The 19983-nt window shown below is 44.1% G+C and overlaps 1 protein-coding gene across 3 annotated transcripts in view; it reads right to left on the reverse strand.

Moving 5' to 3' along the window:
- GRID2 (glutamate ionotropic receptor delta type subunit 2) overlaps positions 1-19983 on the reverse strand; it is a 769355-nt gene that overhangs the window by 318391 nt on the left and 430981 nt on the right. For all 3 annotated transcript variants that reach the window (XM_009936971.2, XM_075421502.1, XM_075421501.1), the window contains exon 3: positions 6110-6394. In XM_009936971.2, coding sequence (XP_009935273.2) covers positions 6110-6394 — 285 coding nt within the window. The remainder of the gene's footprint in view (positions 1-6109; positions 6395-19983) is intronic.

Consider the following 19983-nt stretch of genomic DNA (forward strand, 5'->3'; position numbering starts at 1 on the left):
TGTGCTGGGATTTGAGGTCAATTACTCTGCTTTCATAGCCTGGGCTAACAAATTCAGATGTCAAATGACCATTTCATTTGTTTTCCTTTGTGACTGAATGTGTAAGGGTCTTTTTTATGTTATTGCTTGGGGACCAGCCATTGTCAGATGCCAGTCTGTGGGTGAGGTAGGATTTGCTGTTTCAAACTGCATTTTGTTTACTTTGAACTTAAAACCATAAAGTAAAGATCTAATAACCTGGCAAAGCTTGCTTGTAATCTTTATAGATGTCAGTGGCTCTTTTTACAAATCTAAACTTTGCAGTTGCCAAAGGTGTAAGCTATACATTATAGTGCCCAGTCAGAAAATGCCTTCACTGAAAAGGGTGCTGATGTTCCTAAGGAACTATTCAGAGACTCAGCAGAGGAACTGCCCAGTCTCTACACCCACTCGTAAGAAGATGCACAGCTGTCCTCTGCAGCACAGTAATCCTACCGTTTAAGTTGAGCAGTCAAGAATGAAAAGAGTAGAAGCCAATCTAGCTGCTTAAATAAAGTAAATTCAGCTTGTACATACTGTGTGGATAGTATTTTTAATAGCAGGTTGAGAAAGGCATCAATCTACTGCATAATTTTGCTGCATTTCATGCCGCCTACTCTTTAACTGTGCAAGAAGACGTTCCTTAATTGCATTTGAAAAAGTGCAGAAATGTCCTTGAACACTTTTAATATCCTCACATGAAATTTTCTTAAACACAATCAGATTTCATGTCTTGGGCAGGCCTTTGTCTTGTTTTACCTCAAGGAACAAAACACACTGAATACAAGGGGATTGGCTGCACTGTTCTCACTAGGAGTTTGACCTAGATCATCCCAGCAGAGAGCAAAGATGGGGGAAAAGACGAGAAATCTCATTCTGATTTTTACAAGTTCATCTCAGTTTATACACTGAAGGTAAAGACACAATTGTAGTAAACAAAAAACAAACAAACGTCACCTAAGTTGCTCAAGTTAAAATGTTCTCTTTTCTCACCTCCTCACCTGCTGTTATTCTGTGTTAGCCTCACATTTGTTCCTGGCAAGGCACTACCGCTGACAAAAGACTACGACTTTACTAACTTCTTTCACTAGTTACTCAGCTTAACTAAGTCAACAGCAGCAAAATACTTTTTTGATTATCATCAAGGTGTCTTTTGTTTTGTGTTAGTCAGCCTATCTGAAATTTTACTTGGAAAAACCCCATCAATTAAAAAATTAGATGTCAGATGAGAAATGCGTTTCTACACCACTTGAACACCCATCTGGTTATGACTTCAAGAATTGCTTCCTTCGAAGACTTTAAATTTCTTTGTTACTAGAGAACCTTTAAGTAGACTTGAATCTTCAAATCTTTAGCTAGGAGTATTGTTAAAATCACAGAATCACAGAATCACAGAATAGTAGGGGTTGGAAGGGACCTCTGTGGGTCATCTAGTCCAACCCCCCTGCCGAAGCAGGGTCACCTACAGTAGGCTGCACAGGATCTTGTCCAGGCGGGTCTTGAATATCTCCAGAGAAGGAGACTCCACCACCTCCCTGGGCAGCCTGTTCCAGTGCTCCGTCACCCTCAGAGGGAAGAAGTTCTTCCTCATGTTCAGATGGAACTTCCTGTGCCTCAGTTTGTGCTCATTGCCCCTTGTCCTGTCACTGGGCACCACTGAAAAGAGCTTGGCCCCATCCTCCTGACACCCACCCTTCAGATATTTGTAGGCATTTATAAGGTCCCCTCGCAGCCTTCTCTTCTTCAGGCTGAACAAGCCCAGTTCCCTCAACCTTTCCTCGCAGGGGAGATGCTCCAGTCCCCTCACGATCCTTGTAGCCCTCCGTTGGACTCTCTCCAGTAGCTCTTCATCTTTCTTGAACTGGGGAGTCCAGAACTGGACAGAGTACTCCAGATGAGGCCTCACCAGGGCAGTGTAGAGGGGAAGGAGAACCTCCCTCGTCCTACTGGCCACACTCTTCTTGATGCACCCCAGGATGCCATTGGCTTTCTTGGCAGCCAGGGCACACTGCTGGCTCATGGTTAACCTGTTATCCACCAGGACACCCAGGTCCCTCTCCGCAGAGCTGCTCTCCAGCAGGTCCACCCCAAGCCTGTACTGGTGCATGGGGTTGTTCCTCCCCATGTGCAGGACCCTGCACTTGCCCTTGTTGAACCTCATCAGGTTCCTCTCTGCCCAACTTTCCAGCCTATCCAGGCTGGAAATGTTAAAATCGAATGTGCTTTTCTACTTATATTCAAAAATGAATTTTAAAAAGAGGATTTTTAAAAAAGTATAACATTGGGGAAATAACACTTGGCCCTGCAGAAAGACACATTTCAAAGTACAAACAATCCTCTAACTCTGTGATAATGAAAAGGAATCTATAACAGGCTGCAAGACAAAAATCAAAAGCAATTTAATTCATTGGATTAAAAAAACAATGATATTGATAAATTGACACATAAATGGCTGAGGTCTTTTTTAAAGGTGCAAGAGATCTGGTTTAGCACAGTATTTACTTTGAATATGAGCCAAATTTTACTGTATGAAAACTTATTTTAAATATGAAAGGCACATTTTCTTTCACAGAATGAAATTATTAAGGAAATAATAATTTCAATAATAAAACTAAAGTGTTTTCTTATAAATCCTTAAATTAAATCCTTAAAATAAATCACCAAATTAAATTAAATCACAAAATAATTTCTCAGAAAGGAAAGTACTGGAATTCTGCTGGCTGCCGCAACCAGTCAGCCTAACAGTGTTTTCATGTTTTCTAACTTACAAAAAGATGGCAACAATAGGGAAAAAAAAGGATTAACACACATCAGAATCTATATTCCCATTACTTCTCAAATGCTATTTTCTGTTATGAATACATCACTTAATGTTATGATACACACCTGGAGAAAGAAAGATCACCACATACAAAAGAAAACTGCCAGGGCAAGAAATAGCTGCATAAGTGTCAGTTCTGCAGAGGACTGTGCAGAACATATCGATAATCTCTTCCTAATACGAATTTAATTCTAATGTAAATGTTGATTTCCCACCTACTTTCATGTTTAATACTAAATGTTACATTAAAATGTCTAATATTAACTGCTGCAAGCAGTTAAACTGGGCAAAACTTCCAATCAGAATTTAATTTTAGGTCTGTGTGAGCTGAGAAAATAAATAAATCTCATACTGTGGCAGATCCTCTCAGACAAGCTGGAAAATGGGACTGGGATCTTCCAGAGCAAATTGCAACCACCCTTCGCTGCGCTGACACTCTGACCAATAGAATGGCTTCTGCCTGCACCTCCACCCCACGTTAGCGTGCCCAGTCTTGATTTCTTTCTAAAACAGACACAGAAACTAACAGTAATGTTCCCTTCCTGAAGCTCTTCTGGCGTTCCTGGGCCATGTCTCTTTTATAAAACCAAAAATGATGCTGTTTTGTTTGGTTTGGGTTTTTTTGTTTGGTTTTTTTTTTTTTTTTTAAAGTATTTCACATCTTTAGACCCATCTAAATGAATGGCTTTCTCAAACATCATGGAATCATAGAACAATTAGAGTTGGATGGGACTTCAGAAGGTCACATAGTCCAGCTTCCTGCTCTAAGCAGGGTAAATGCTGAATTTGGGCTTCTCCAGTCTATAAACCATTAATGAGTTGTTCCAGTTCCTCTTTTCACCCCTTCAATTTCTCCGCCCTTCTCTCTGTGCGAGCCCCTCTTCAGTCAACACAGAACCTGGGAAGAAAAAATGTGCACTGCTACCATAATGGAAATGCTTTGGTTATATCAATAAAATCGCAGGAAAAGGGAAGAAAGCAACATAATTTGTGAAGATTTATAATGAGCTCCTGGCAAGATTGTTCTCTAGGGACTGCTAAGAAAATAATGTCATCACAAGTACGAGGAAAATTATAGCCATAGATCAAAAACTGTTGAAGAGAATTAAGAACAGGCAAAATACTGCATCAAGCCTAATGATTTCACCTGAAACAGGGTAGTGAGGAATTAGAGAGGCATTCCAGTACAAGCAAGAAGAGTGACTGAAGAGAACAACTCTCATGGTAACAGAAATAACATGGGAGGCCTCAGATGAGCGATGGTGATCTGAAACTTCTGCTTTCTTGCTCCTTATTAAAAGTGGAGGAGGAGACAGTCAATTAAATCAGCAACATAAAATTTTAGAAAGAAACTGTAGGAAATATAAAGAGAATATAGAAACTGTTTGCTGCCCTAGGATAGCTGTTGCAATCACGGATTTAGCACTATTTAAAGAAATATTATACCTTTGCACAGATAATAGCTCTATTCAGAGTTGCAGTCTAACTTAAAAATCAGGTTGCATTTAAAACCTTTCTATTCATGGTATTAGTCCTGAACTATGCACACACACAAACAAACAAACAAGACAACACAAAGCCCCCAAAACCGCACAAAACCCCACCCAAAATACGCAAACCACACAAATGGCTAGAAAGGGGACAGACTGCTCAGTGTATAGGAAAAACAGAAAGTTTTTTTGCATTTTTTCCTGGTGTCTGTGATAGTGATCACTGATCAGAGTCTGATTACCGATCTGTCTTGGCCAGTATGGCACTACTTGCAGACTACTGAAGTCAGAACACCACAGAGGCTAGTGGAAAGAATTAGTATCTGCCCCATGTCACGTCTGGGGATGATGTGTCACTGAATGAGCTACTGGTCTGAAGCTTATTCCTTGCAGGCAGACATCTGTGTTACAGAAGTCATGCCATAATGAGATTCTTGCCCAGAAATCAAGAACAAAATGACATGATATCTGAACTGCATTCCCAAATTAAATAATGAAATTTGAATAATTTGAAACTAGTATTTATGAATATAATTATTCAAAAATATTAATTATAAAATTTCTTTGATGTTTGTAAACTCAAAAAAATATGCAAAAATATATTTTTTTACCTGGCAAGACTATGGTCTTCTTCATAGGTACACTGGTACTTAAATGCACACACTCATATAACACAGACAAAAATACCTTTGTTGCAAGCTTTTTGGATGAGTTTTTATGCGTGTTCCTTATCCTATGGCTGGTGCTTTTAGGTGCTGCGTTGTTATAAATAGGAACTCTCCTATTCATCATTTTCTATCTTTCTAAATTAAGAATTGATTGTGTAGGCAGGGAACAAAAATCAATAACACCTGACCTGAATGAACCAGATATTATGCACAGCAAATCGCTGAAGCAAGCATTTTTCCATAACTTGAAGATTTAACTTTGAAAATAAGTTTTAAAATGTTCACCCAAACCAGTCGTGATTACTTAAGAATAATGAATGCATCTGAAGAAAACAGGTCTGGTTTCAACGCAATTTTCCATAGAAAAATGGTCATAAAAATAGTTAGATAATGCACCTATACTACAGAAATCTGTCCAGCTCTCCTCTCAGCCATAGAAAATACCTGTACCGAACTCGGTTGAGTCACCGAGCTGGATGGCGCTGTCTTGTGATGCCGCTGTCTATGTTGCACTTAGTCTACCACACAACAACCATCAATTCAGCACCTTTCAGGAGCACTGAACGAACTCAAAAAGGAAGGAACATTGTCTTCTCCGGGCCCTTCTCCATAGGTTCTTCCACTCTACAGAAGTTCTCTCTACAAGTTTACATTTATGAATAGCAGCTCATTCTTGCTGAGGTCTCTGACCTACATTCACCACTGCTTCAGCTTCTAGCCATCAAATGTGTGCCAACAAACAGGAGAGATTCACCATGCAGTAAACAATTCTATAGAATGTAAATCTCACCGGTTTCCTCTTGAATTGTCTCTACAGTCCAAAAAACAAGAGAGCTTGCTAAAAACTTTTATGCTTCATAAACACTGTCAGAATAGAAAGCCAGAAAAATTCTCCATATATCAGCTAACTCTAACAAAGAAATTATCAAATAAACCCATAAACATTGATGTATTTCAGAAACAGAATTCTCTGAGGTGCTGTGAAATGCTGACGGAACCATAAATGTTCACAAGCAAAACATAATCTATTAGAAAACTATAAAGATGTAATGTGACTGCTTTCAACGGAATTATGGATTTGACAAAAATCACCCTGCTAAATAAATACTTACCGTAGTCGTTATCATAAAAAATAATGAATTTCTGCCAGGCGTATTCCGTGACCACCCTCAAGATGACATCATTTAAGTAGACAGGGGGGCGGACAGAGAGCGTGTAGTCATCGTTGCGGCTGCTCCTGGTGAGCCCGCAGCCACTCCTTGGTGTTCCTGCTGTTGAGCGCTGGATGAAGAGGTGAGGGATGTGCATGGCATCTGCCAGCGACTGCAGGGATCCTGCTGACGTGCAGCCGATGGAGCTGACAAGGGCCAGGATGCCTTGGTTCATCAGGTCACAGGCTGTAAGAAAACACAGCAATACCTGAGGTGAGAGCAGTTCAGTGCATAGTGCCTTTTTTACTGTTGAAACACAGACAGTTCAATCAAATGAAATATGGACAGAATTTTGCACATTGAGTAATTCAGACCTAAAATCCATGAAAGGCACGCGGCTTATCTATTCACTTTGAGCTCTCTTGTGCTGAAAGCTGGAAGACTGCCCCATTCAACTTGCCGAGTAGTGAATTCTCCATTGAAAATGAGACTCACTCCTGGGCCTTCTGAGGAGCAGTAAGAACTGATTCCGGCTACCGAAGTAACACACCCACCCAAAGAGCTAAGCACTCTTCAAAGTCTAGCACAACAGCTCCATGAATAAGATCTTTGCGTCATACAGAGAAAACTTGAAGAAGTAACAGCTCAAGCTTGCTGTCAACTTCTGGAGACAACGGAGTATAATTGTGTACATTAACTTGTCCAAGCAAAAACTGTGTTGCTTTTGGGTTTTAAGAGATATATGCAGTAATATTATGTAACTTATTATTTTTCTTTCTTTTTTTTTTAAATGGTAGTCTTATAAATAGCAAAATGTTTTCAAAATTCAGTGAATAGTTTATATATGTTTACTCTCCTCACTTCTGTAAGAAAGGCATGGAGTTGTTTATGCAAAAAACAACACCTTATAACTAATGATCCTGTTAATGAGAGTTGAGTTACAGCAGACAGTCTGGAGTACAATACAAGTGACATCCACATTAATACCAAAGGTGTTTATCATGATTAATGTTAATGCAATCAATAAATATCAAAAGAATTAACAATGAATAGGTCTGAAATTTTGAAGAATCACCCTATGAAATAAAAGTAGAGTCAAGTGTTTATATTAGGTTTCTAGCAGACTTGAGAGCTTGAATGAAGAAACAACACAGGCTTGTATCATAATTCTCCAGAGCACACCCAAGGTTAAATTCTGAAATACTCAATTTGCCCCTGGCAAAGCTACATGTGCAGTTAACCTGCATTTACGCATGTAAATTAGGTAATGGGATGGTAAAGAGTACATATGCATATCTAATACTAAACTGTGCAATTACTTATTTTGCAGGAATATTTGGTGCACACAACAGGTGCAGGCAAATACAAGAAACCCACATGTGAGAATACACTCCCCTAAAAATATGAAAACATATTTTAACACCAGACCTCTTGTCTCTCATCATATGGCTCTTACTCACACTTCTTGATTTCAGTGGGGATATTTACAGTGTGAGGAATGGACTTCCACACTCAGGCCCATGTGGAGATTGACATTGTAGCCAAAGAGCAGCACTGGAGGTCATGATGCATGCAGAGAACCACATTCTCCTAAAGCCAGTGCTTTATTCTTGTTAAGATGCAGAGATCTGGAACATGCCATGATGGATTCCCATGGTGTACTGATGCCACTGAGGCTCCATCTGATGGGAACACTTCTGAATTCCTTCATGCAGATAAATATGGGAGGGCAAGGTTCTAACAGTCAGGTTTCAAAGTGTTTTGGCTTAGGATAAAGTGTTGCCTCTGCACATGCTCTGACTATATCTCAGCTTTTGGGCCTGCTTCCCAGCTTCGGGTTAAAGGTAAAGTATTTTCATTAACTACAAGTATCCTTTTTCAGAGAAGCACCAGATATCATTGGCAATTGGACAAAAAAAAAAAAAATCAATGTCTCTCAAGTTTCTATTATTCAGACCATTTCAAAACAATCTTATTAGCTATTCATCTTTTATATTGCTTGTTTACTTTGTTCATCATCATTTTCGACAAAGATAAAAGGCTTGTCAAGTTATCTTTTTAAGGAGATGTTGAATCTCTTTGCTGACATGGTTCTTCTGCACCAAGTACTGCAGTATCTAGTAATATCCCAGTAAGAATGCTACTACTTGAGAAACAAAATATTTTTATTGATATATTGATCTGTCAATAAATACCCGTACCTATATGTCAGTAGATATCCTTGTAGCTAAATATCAACAGATGAAAAATTTGTCAGATTATGCAAAAAACTGCTTCTAATTCAACAAAATTTAAGTCTACTTTGTCCTGATGCCACTTGTTCAAATAAAATACGTACTACGACCCTGCAGTCTCTCAAACATGACTTTGAAAAATGTAGAGAGTTGGACTACATTACAAGAATTGCTTGAAAATATCTAAATTTCCAGGCACACTTTCAGACTGAAAATAACCAGTATACTCGTTGTAATGCTATGAAGTAGGAAACAATTTTTGTGAAAATTGTTATTGAAACATGAAGGGGAAGAAAACAGCATGGAACATTTAGCTCCACAGGGCCGAACACTAATACTGGCAAACAAACTGAATAAAGGATTAAAATCATCTCTCTTGACACTGCACCACATTTGTTACAATAGCCTCAGGACTGAACTTGCCCCTGTGGCTCTTTCTTCCATGATATGCTTGTGAGAATTGTGTGTGCTGGATTGGGGCAATATGCACTTAATTATGCTCACAAATAGACCTTATTCCTGTACACTTCGAGACTATTTAATACACAGAGAGTTAGCTGATGGAGAAAGGGCTGTTATCACAACAGCAGCTTTGCTAGAAAACAAGTGCATGAGTCGCAGAGTTTATCCCCGAGTCAGACTGGATTATTCTTTGAACAGAAATATAATTTCTACAATATATACACACATACAAAGTAAAGCCTATATATGTCAAACTGTCATGTACAATATTCATATATTCCTTAGCCAAGCAGAGCTTCTGTGGGCTCCAGTGGAAGAGTTGGTTTGTAAAAACTTTGGTCTACTTTCTTAACCCTTTTTTTTCCCCTCACAAACAAAAGTTCTATTAAATCCTTTTCCTAGTGATCCAAACCTTTCAACTGTATCTTATCAATTGACAAAAAGCTCAAGTTTAAAAAAATTCAAAATCCTGGTTGCATTCCCTTCTTGAGCCTGAAATATCTAAGTTGTATTTCCCCCATCTGCGTTAAAATTCACACACTCGTGTGTCTGTATATACATATAAATAAATGGACTTAAATGCTATCTTGCCATTCAAAACTCTGTTGCAATTCAATTTACTATGACCTCCTTAGAGAATGTATTTCCAAGCTGGTATTTAGTCTACTGCCAATATGATCAAGGAATATTAGCTTGCCATCATCTAAAGAAAGAAAAATATTGCTGTGTCTTTTACAGACCTCAGTCAGGACAGTAGAAGCGTCAAATTCAAATGAGCGTGTACACAGCTGCATTGCAAATTTAACAAAGAAGGAACAGAAAATTAGTAACAGTGTTTATAAAACACTACCGTTCCATAGCATAAGTTATGTTTAAACTTAAGTTGTTGTTATAGTTTGGCTGTGGCCGGCAACAAAAGCACCACGCGGCCGCCCCTCCCCCTGCCGGGGTGCGGAGGAGAATGGAAAGAAACAGGCAGAAACTGGTGGGTCAGGATACGGTCAGTTTAACAGAACAGCAAACAAAGGGAACAGGAACAACAACGATACAGGTAAGGAGAAAACACAACACAAACCGCACATCCCACAGAGCCGCTCTCCCGGACCGCCGCCATGCATCCTGAGCCACGAGAGAGTTCCCGCCGCCCAGCTCCCCCCCACCGGAACCCAGCATGACGGCACATGGTATGGAATACCCGCTCTGTTTGGCCAGGTTGGGTCAACCTGCCCAGCTGTGTCCCTTCCTGGAGTCCGGTGAAAATTAACCCTGTCCTGGCCAAACCCAGGGCATTATCCACCCCTTATTCCATACCATCTATGTCATGCTCAGGTCCCCCATTGTCCAGTTGATCACCACCACTTCTCCGGTCTCCAGATATCATTCCTTTAGTCTATGGAACACCACTCTAAAGTGTCCGTTGAGTTCATTTAATCCATGACTTCAGACTCCATCTGTCATAATGGTCTTCTCTGGCAGGAGAGGTGATGTGTGGTGATGGGCGGTCACTTGCTACATCTGGAGCTCACGGCTGATGTATCTGGTGCGGCCCGTGCCCACAGTCTGCAGGAGATGTTGATCTTGATGAAGTTGCTGGTGCCAGTTGTTGAAAACCAGGTCCAGTTCCATCATCGCTGTGCTCTGCTAGGTTTCATCAAAAAGTCCATCCCTCTTTAATCTGGACGATTCTTACTATGATACTACTGGTATAACATATAACAATTATAACAGTGATAACAGACAGTGACAGGGTTATTTAACAATTAACTTTATACAATTATTTATGGACTATTCTCACCCAAAATCAAATCCCCATGAGGTACACATCGGACTTCCCCATCCTTCCGCATTACCCACCAGGTACACCCAGGTCCTTGAGCAAAAGCAATCCCGCGGACGGGCTTGCCTTTGCCCAAGGCAGGACTAACCCAAACTATCTTCCCTAACATGTTCCGCATGTGCACTACAGGGACTTTATCCCCTTCTACAGGGTGCTGAAGTTTTGACTGGGCAGGACCAGCCTGGCTGGTGGATCCCCTGGTGTTAACCAACTAGGTGGCCTTTGCTAAATGAGTATCCCAATTTTTGAAAGTCCCACCCCCCATTGCTCTCAACGTGTTTTTTAGCAGCCCATTGTATCGTTCGATCTTTCCAGAGGCTGGTGCATGGTAGGGGATGTGATACACCCACTCGATACCGTGTTCTTTGGCCCAGGTGTCTATGAGGCTGTTATGAAAGTGAGTCCCGTTGTACAGCTCAATTCTTTCGGGAGTGCCATGTCGCCACAGGACTTCTTTTTCAAGGCCCAGGATGGTATTCTGGGCGGTGGCATGGGGCACAGGGTAGGTTTCCAGCCATCCGGTGGTGGCCTCCACCATTGTGAGCACATAGCGCTTGCCTTGGCGGGTTTGTGGCAGTGTGATGTAGTCAATCTGCCAAGCCTGCCTGTATATTTTAGCCATCGTCCTCCAGACCACTGAGGCTTTACCTGCTTGGCTTGCTTGATTGCGCATGTTTCACATTCATGGATAACCTGTGCGATGGTGTCCATGGTCAAGTCCACCCTTTGGCCATGAGCCCACCTGTATGTCGTGTCTCTTCCTTGGTGGCACGAGCTATAAAGAGTTCACCCTTATGTTGCCAGTCCAGATCCACCTGAGCCACTTCAATCTTGGCAGCTCGTTCCACCTGCTGGTTGTTTTGATGTTCCTCAGTGGCCCGACTCTTAGGGACGTGGGCGTCCACGTGACAGACTTTTACAAACAACTGCTCTAGCCGGGCAGCAATATCTTGCCACAATGGGGCAGCCCAGATAGGTTTGCCTCTGCGCTGCCAGTTGTTCTTCTTCCATTGCTGCAGCCACCCCTACAAGGCATTGGCTACCATCCAAGAGTCGGTGTAAAGACAGAGCACTGGCCACTTCTCTCGACTGGCAATGCCTAAAGCCAGCTGGATGGCTTTCACCTCTGCAAACTGGCTGGACTCACCTTCTCCCTCGGCAGTTTCCGCAACTTTTTGTGTAGGGCTCCATACAGCAGCCTTCCACCTCCGCTGCTTCCCCACAATGCAACAGGACCCATCCGTGAACAGGGCATACTGTTTTTTATCTTCTGGCAGCTGGTTAAACAGTGGGGCCTCTTCAGCACATATCATCTCCTCCTCTGGCGATGCTCCAAAATCTTTGTCTTCTGGCCAGTCCATGATTACCTCCAGAATTCCTGGGCGACTGAGGTTTCCCATTCGGGCGTGCTGGGTGATCAACGTGACCCACTTACTCCATGTAGCATCGGTGGCATGATGCGTAGAGGGGACTCTCTCTTTGAACATCCAGCCCAGGACTGGCAACCGTGGTGCTACGAGGAGCTGTGCTTCAGTGCCGACCACTTCTGAAGCAGCTCGAACGCCTTCATATGCTGCCAGAATCTCTTTTTCAGTGGGAGTATAGCGGGCCTCGGATCCTTTGTATCCCTGGTTCCAAAACCCCAGGGGTCGACCTCGAGTCTCCCCTGGTGCTTTCTGCCAGAGACTCCAGGTTGGGCCATTCTCCCCGGCTGTGGTGTAGAGCACGTTTTTAACATCTTGCCCTGACCGGACTGGACCAAGGGCTACGGCATGAAGTATCTCCAATTTAATTTGTTCAAATGCCTGTCATTGCTCAGGGCCCCATTCAAAATCATTCTTCTTCCGGGTCACGTGGTACAGAGAACTTACAAGCTGGCTGTAATTTGGGATGTGCATCCTCCAAAAACCCACAACACCCAGGAAGGCCTGTGCTTCCTTTTTGCTGGTTGGTGGAGACATAGTTGCTATTTTGTTGATGACATCCATTGGGATTTGACGGTGGCCATCCTGTCATTTTATTCCCAAAAACTGGATCTCTTGAGCAGGTCCCTTGACTTTACTTCACTTAATGGCGAAACCGGCTTTCAGAAGGATCTGAAATATTTTCTCCACTTTCTCAAAAACTACCTCTGCTGTGTCACCCCATACAATGATGTCATCTGAACTACAGGCCGCTCAGACTCACCTCCATCCCAAGAAAGGTGATGGAGCAGCTTATCCTGGAGGTCATCAACAAGCAAGTGGAGGAAAAGAAGGTTATCAGGAGTAGTCAGCATGGATTCACCAAGGGGAAATCATGCCTGACCAATCTGATAGCTTTCTACGATGACATGACTGGCTGGGTAGATGAAGGGAGAGCCGTGGATGTTCTCTACCTTGACTTCAGCAAGGCTTTCGACACAATCTCCCACCATATCCTCCTAGGGAAGCTCAGGAAGTACGGGCTGGATGAGTGGTCGGTGAAGTGGATAGAGAACTGGCTGAATGGCAGAACTCAGAGGGTTGTCATCAGTGGCGCTGAGTCTAGTTGGAGGCGGGTAGCGAGTGGTGACCCCCAGGGGTCAGTACTGGGCCCAGTCTTGTTTAACTTCTTCATCAATGACCTGGATGAAGAGTTAGAATGTACCCTCAGCAAGTTTGCTGATGACACAGAACTGGGAGGAGTGGTAGACACACCAGAAGGCTGTGCTGCCATTCAGCATGACCTGGATAGGCTGGAAAGCTGGGCAGAGAGGAACCTGATGAGGTTCAACAAAGGCAAATGCAGGGTCCTGCACATGGGGAGGAAGAACCTCATGCACCAGTACAGGCTTGGGGTGGACCTGCTGCAGAGCAGCTCTGCGGAGAGGGACCTGGGTGTCCTGGTGGATAACAGGTTAACCATGAGCCAGCAGTGTGCCCTGGCTGCCAAGAAGGCCAATGGCATTCTGGGATGCATTAGGAGGAGTGTGGCCAGCAGGTCGAGGGAGGTTCTCCTTCCCCTCTACTCTGCCCTAGTGAGGCCTCATCTGGAGTACTCTGTCCAGTTCTGGACTCCCCAGTTCAAGAAAGATGAAGAGCTACTGGAGAGAGTCCAACGGAGGGCTGCAAGGATGATGAGGGGACTGGAGCATCTCTCCTACAAGGAGAGGCTGAGGGAGCTGGGCTTGTTCAGCCTGAAGAAGAGAAGGCTGAGAGGTGACCTAATATATACTTATAAATATCTGAAGGGTGGGTGTCAGGAGGATGGGGCCAAGCTCTTTTCAGCAGTGCCCAACTACAGGACAAGGGGCAATGGGCACAAACTGAAGCAGAGGAAGTTCCGTCTGCACATGAGGAAGAATTTCTTCCCCCTGAGGGTGATGGAGTACTGGAACAGGCTGCCCAGGGAGGTGGTGGAGTCTCCTTCTCTGGAGATATTCAAGACCCGCCTGGACGCGGTCTTGTCAGCCTGCTGTAGGTGACCCTGCTTCAGCAGGAGGGTTGGACTAGATGACCCACATAGGTCCCTTCCAACCCCTACCATTCTGTGATTCTGTGATCTATGTACTGCAGATGTTCTGGAGCTTCACCCTTTTCCAGTGCAGTCTGGATCAGACCATGGCAAATGGTGGGACTGTATTTCCACCCCTGGGGCAGTCGATTCCAGGTGTACTGGATGACCCTCCAGGTGAAAGCAAACTGTGGCCTGTACTCTGCTGCCAAAGGGATGGAGAAGAATGCATTAGTGATGTCAGTTGTAGTGTACCACTTGGCTGCCTTTGACTCGAGCTGATATTGATGTTCTAGCATGCCTGGCACAGCAGCACTCAGCGGTGGTGTGACTTCATTCAGGCCACGGTAGTCTATTGTCAATCTCCACTCTCCAGTAGATTTTCTCACTAGCCATATGGGACTATTGAAGGGTGAGCGAGTTTTGCTGATCACTCCTTGACTCTCCAGCTGTCGGATCAGCTGATGAATGGGGAGAAGGGAGTCTCGGTTGGTACGATATTGTCGCCGGTGCACCGTTGTGGTCGCGATTGGCACCTGTTGTTCTTCAACCCTCAGCAACCCCACAACGGAAGGATCCTCCGAGAGACCAGGCAAAATGGACAGCGGTTTAATTTCTTCCGTCTCCAAAGCAGCTATGCCAAAAGCCCACCGATACCCCTTTGGGTCCTTGAAATACCCTCTCCTAAGATAGTCTATCCCAAGGATGCACGGAGCCTCGGGGCCAGTCACAATGGGGTGCTTCTGCCACTCCTGCCCAGTGAGGCTCACTTCAGCCTCCAGTACACTCAGCTCTTGGGACCCCCCTGTCACTCCCGAAATGCAAATGGACTCTGACCCTTTGAACTCTGATGGCATTAAAGTACACTGTGCACCAGTGTCCACTAGAGCTTTATACTCTTGTGGATCTGACGTGCCAGGCCACCGAATCCACACCGTCCATTAAACGCGACTGTCCCTTTCCTCCACCTGGCTGAAGGCAGGGCCCCTCTAATCCTCGTCAGAGAATTTGCTACTCACCTGCTGTAAAAATGACTTAGAGGTCCCTTCCAGAGGATGGGAATGAAGATCAAACTCTCTACCTGGTCTGGAGAGCTGGCTGCTGGAAACTGGAGCGGCATTTTTCCTAAGAGAATCCCCTTTGGTAATTGTTTTACCTCCCAACTCACGCACTCGTGCCTCTAGACTTGAGGTGAGTTTTCCATCCCACTTCCTCATGTCCTCTCCGTGGTCATGCAGGTAAAACCACAGTGTGCCCCATGGTTTGTAGCCTCTCCTCTGCTGACCAGAGGAACGCTTGCCTCTAATAGCTGAGATGCTGGCCCGTACAGGTGGGGAGTAGGACCTATTCTTTTTCATTTGCCGGACCTCCTGGGCCAGTTTCTCCACAGCTGTGATGAGGGAGGAAGAGAGACTTTCCTCATATTGCCGTAGTCGGACAGCCACCTCATCCACTGTTGGTGCCTTTCCAGTTTACTACTGCCAGTGAGTTGGCACATGAGGATGGTACGCTCTGCACAAACTTCCTCTACCTGTGCCATGTGCACTGGACTTCATCTGGGTCTGTGGGTAACTGCTCATTGTCCGGGTCATAGTAGGCCAGCTCCCGCACAGCTAATTCCCTCAAGTACTGAATACCCTTTTCCATATTGGTCCACTTGCCAGGATAACATACGAAGTCCTCACTGAAGGCGTACCTCTCCCTTATGCCTGAGAGAAGTCTCCTCCAGAGGCTGAGGACTTGTTCCTTTTTCTCAATGGCCTTGTCAATGCCCCCTTCCCTGGCCAGGGTTCCCAGCTGCTTGGCTTCCTTGCCCTCTAATTCCAAGCTGCTGGTCCTGTTATCCCAGCACCGCAGCAGCCTGGGTGGCAGTTGAAATCTTTCCACATGTCTTGCAGCTTGCTCAGGGACAGGGACCGGGTGATCTCTGTCTCTATCTCCCGCAATGACCCTGGCTCACTGTCATCCCTCCCGGAGCCATCTGCTCTCTTTGTGTCTTTCTTTAGTTTTACGGGGGCGACTGCTACCGGCACAGGCTGGTTATTGGGCTCAGTCGCGGTGCCTGCTGCTGGAGCTGGGGCTGGAGCTGGAGCTGCAGCAACTGCCATGCCCGCCGGGGAAGCCGGGACAACGCCAGCGGCAGTGGGGGTGTCGGTCGGGGGGGCTGTGACTGCCTGCTGGGCTGGAGGGGCTGCAGGGCCGGCTGGGGGGGCAGCACCAGTTGCAGTGCCTGCCGTTTCGCTTCCCCCCCTTTCCCCTTTAGGGCACTGAATCAGGTTGAACAGGGCTCAGTAGGCATGGGCCAGACCCCAGCACATTGCGGTGATTTGTGTCTCTCTGAGTTCCCAGGGTGGCAGCACACTTTTTGCAGATATTTTACTAGTTTGTCCGGATTCTGCACTTGTTCAGGGGTGAGTTTAAAAAACATCCAGGGTGTCCACTGCCCTAGGTACTTGCCCATGCTGTCCCACACACCCAGTCACTCACAGCTATCCAGCCCCGGGGCAGGTCTCTGCACGATGTTCTTAACTACTTGTTCAACCCTAAACAAAACCTGCAACCCATTCAGGAGGCATAACAAAAGGAGAGTGCTGGCCTGAGCATCCCACGGGTACTCAAAATTCTCAAAAGCCCTTAGGACCAGCCTGACGGAGAGAGGGGGGGCGAAAGAGTGGGGGAAGGTATCCCCTCCTGTTTTCCCCACAGATTGGGTTCAATTATTAACAAATTCTAAGAGATAGGATCCGAGGTATGGAAAGGACCGCAGTGCTGCATGCAAATAAAAGCCTCATTTCATACACAGGGATGTTATGTCATAAGTTGATATCGTACAGTACAGCAAAATCATCATCCGGATCCTCTTCCCAGTGATGATGAACAGCACGGCAGTGAACACATACAGCAAATAAGGATTCAAATACCAGAGCCGTCTGATCCAAGTCAGCAACATTTTTTACCGGCGAATATTTAACTAACACAGTAAATGCATATAACAAAATTTAACAAAATCTAAGAAAGCTGTTTTAAGACACGCTGCTCAGCCCTGCCGTTATCCCCACCCCACGTTGGGCACCAAATTTAATATTATAGTTTGGCTGCGGCCGGCAACAAAAGCACCACGCGGCCGCCCCTCCCCCTGCCGGGGTGCGGAGGAGAATGGAAAGAAACAGGCAGAAACTGGTGGGTCGGGATAAGGGCAGTTTAACAGAACAGCAAACAAAGGGAACAGGAACAACAATGACACAGATAAGGAGAGAATACAACACAAACCGCACAACCCAGAGAGCCGCTCTCCCAGACCTGACCGCTGCCGCGTGCTCCCAAGCCGCGAGAGAGTTCCCGCCGCCCAGCTCCCCCCCACTGGAACCCAGCGTGAGGGCACATGGTATGGAATACCGGGCTCTGTTTGGCCAGGTGGGGTCAGCCCCCACTCCCCGGCTGTGCCCCTTCCTGGATTCAGGTGAAAATTAACCCTGTCCCGACCAAACCCAAGACAGTTGTCCAGACAGTAATTTGCCCCCATAACCATCAGACAGCAGATGCTATTAGAAACTGTATCTTCACCAACTAAAGGAATAAAACTGATTACAGCATTCTACATAGTTCATAGAAGGAATATCAGGACTGTCTACAAAATAAGATGAAGTAAAATGTTTCTCCATTGTAGATGTACACAGCACATATAGCACGTAGCATGTATAGTACACACTGGCATGCACCCAGCATCACATTGAACTCTTCAGCTTATCTTGTCTTTCTCAAAATGCAAAGTTACTGAATTTCCAACAGTGGTGGGCTGATTGCCAGTAACAAAAAAGAAATCTTTTAGAGTAAAATATCTTCTAAGTTAGTTTGGCATGGCATCTAAAGAAAATAAAAAACCTAATTTTGTGTTCAGTATGCTATTTTTTAAAATAAAGAGCATAGTCAATGCCAATTGAAATAAATAATTCACATGTAGGCTATCAGCTTGTATAAGCATTTCCAGCAAAGCAGAATTTAAATGACTGTCGTTAAAAATGTGTCCTTAAAATGTGTTCTCTGTAAAATGGAAACAATGGTAGGTCCTTAAATAACTAGTAGTTGCTGTAATTTAGAAAAAAAAAAAAAATCTATAAATAAGAGCAAGTGTAAAAACAGATGCAAGAATAAATAAAAAACACCAAAAAAAAGGGACTACCGAGATTTAACTGTTGCTGTGAATATGAGCATTTTCTTTCTTATTTCTCCCCTTTTCTACCTGGTAATAAATTATAACGTATCACCCTCATACACTGCAAACTTATGAGCCAAACTGAAAAAGAAATTAGTATAAGATCTCTGGAGACATCAGTAACAGCCTAATTTTGCTCCCATTTAAATGCCTGGCTAAAAAAAGTCAGACCAAGTCTTCATAATATTTTTTGAAAATGCTAAATATTGTGCATAAAAAGTGGGTAGTATCCCTGTAAATAATAAGAAGTGTATTCTAGGATCTTTTTCATCTTCTATAATTTAGAAACTACCAGGCTCCTTCCAAACAGTAGTGTGTTTGACTGAGTATATGTTGAGTCAACAGAAATTAGATCTAAACCCTGTTACCAGAGTCCTGGACCCATGGGCCTGACTTGGACACCCCGATGTCATTCCCCTGGATATCCTTTTCAAAACTGGCATCATTTCAGTCTCACTGCTCCTGGATGTTTTCCACATATCACCCACACAGAGCACTGCCTTAAAGCTATGTAGTTGGGGAAAAAAAACCCTAGCTCTCTTTACCTATATCTCTGTTTTGGGATGGAGAGTGAAGGATTTTAAACATTTTTTTCCCCTCTGTGCATCTCTTCTGTATTTTGGAAGTGCTCCAAGGACTCTCAAACCAGGAGGAATCTATACAATTGGGCCAAATTAGCTTGCCCTTGGATCTGCAGAAGATCAATATAGCCTTTTCACAAAAGAATTTTTTGTATCTTCTTACTCTCTTTCAGGGCCTGTACGCTTTACCACCAGATGGATCACAGGTTCCCTGGAAAGTTACTCAGATTTGTTCCTCATTCCAACAAAATAGCGTGAAACCTACAATCTGGTCAGAGGTCAGGGAGAAAAATCCATCCATAAGAACCTCAGGTTTGCCTCATACATTAACATTGGCATTTATAGATTTATTAGAACATTCTAGAAATTCATCATCCCTTCCACCATCCTATTTGTACTAACGCACATCCAAATCAGGATAAACAGGTGATTCAAGGGGCAAAATGCAACATCAGGTGACTTGAGCACCTATAAATGGATATAGGCAATCAGAACTTCTATGTAGTTTTGAAAAAATATAAGCTATCATTTCTTATTTACTTTGCGAATAACATGCTGCTGGCTGCTCCTCAAATCCTTTCTTAGCTTCAGGAAGCTGATGAAGACCAAGGGAGTGTAGCATGCAAATTCCGTGTTGCAAAGGGTAAGGAATAAGGTTAAAGTCTGTATTTCTTTCACTGAGATATTGTGCTCCCCCCTCATCAAATAGCTACGCTAACTACAATGCAACTTTTTTGGTCTTTGTCACCTTTGAACAACAGTCCCAAAACATTAATGTATTCATTGCAGAAATATTTCTTTTTAGTAGAGACAGCAGTGACAGGATGAGGGGTAATGGCTTTAAACTAAAACAGGGTTGGTTTAGGCTGTATATAAGGAAGTGGTAAAACACTGGAAGGGGTTGCCCAGAGAGGTAGTGGAGGCCCCATCCCTGAAAACATTCAAGACCAGGAAGTTGGACAGGGCTCTGAGCAACCTGATCTAGTTAGTGGTGTCCCTGTTCGCTGCAGGGGGGTTGGACTAGATGACCTCTA

Source organism: Opisthocomus hoazin, chromosome 5, assembly GCF_030867145.1.
Source record: "Opisthocomus hoazin isolate bOpiHoa1 chromosome 5, bOpiHoa1.hap1, whole genome shotgun sequence".
Taxonomy (NCBI): domain Eukaryota; kingdom Metazoa; phylum Chordata; class Aves; order Opisthocomiformes; family Opisthocomidae; genus Opisthocomus; species Opisthocomus hoazin.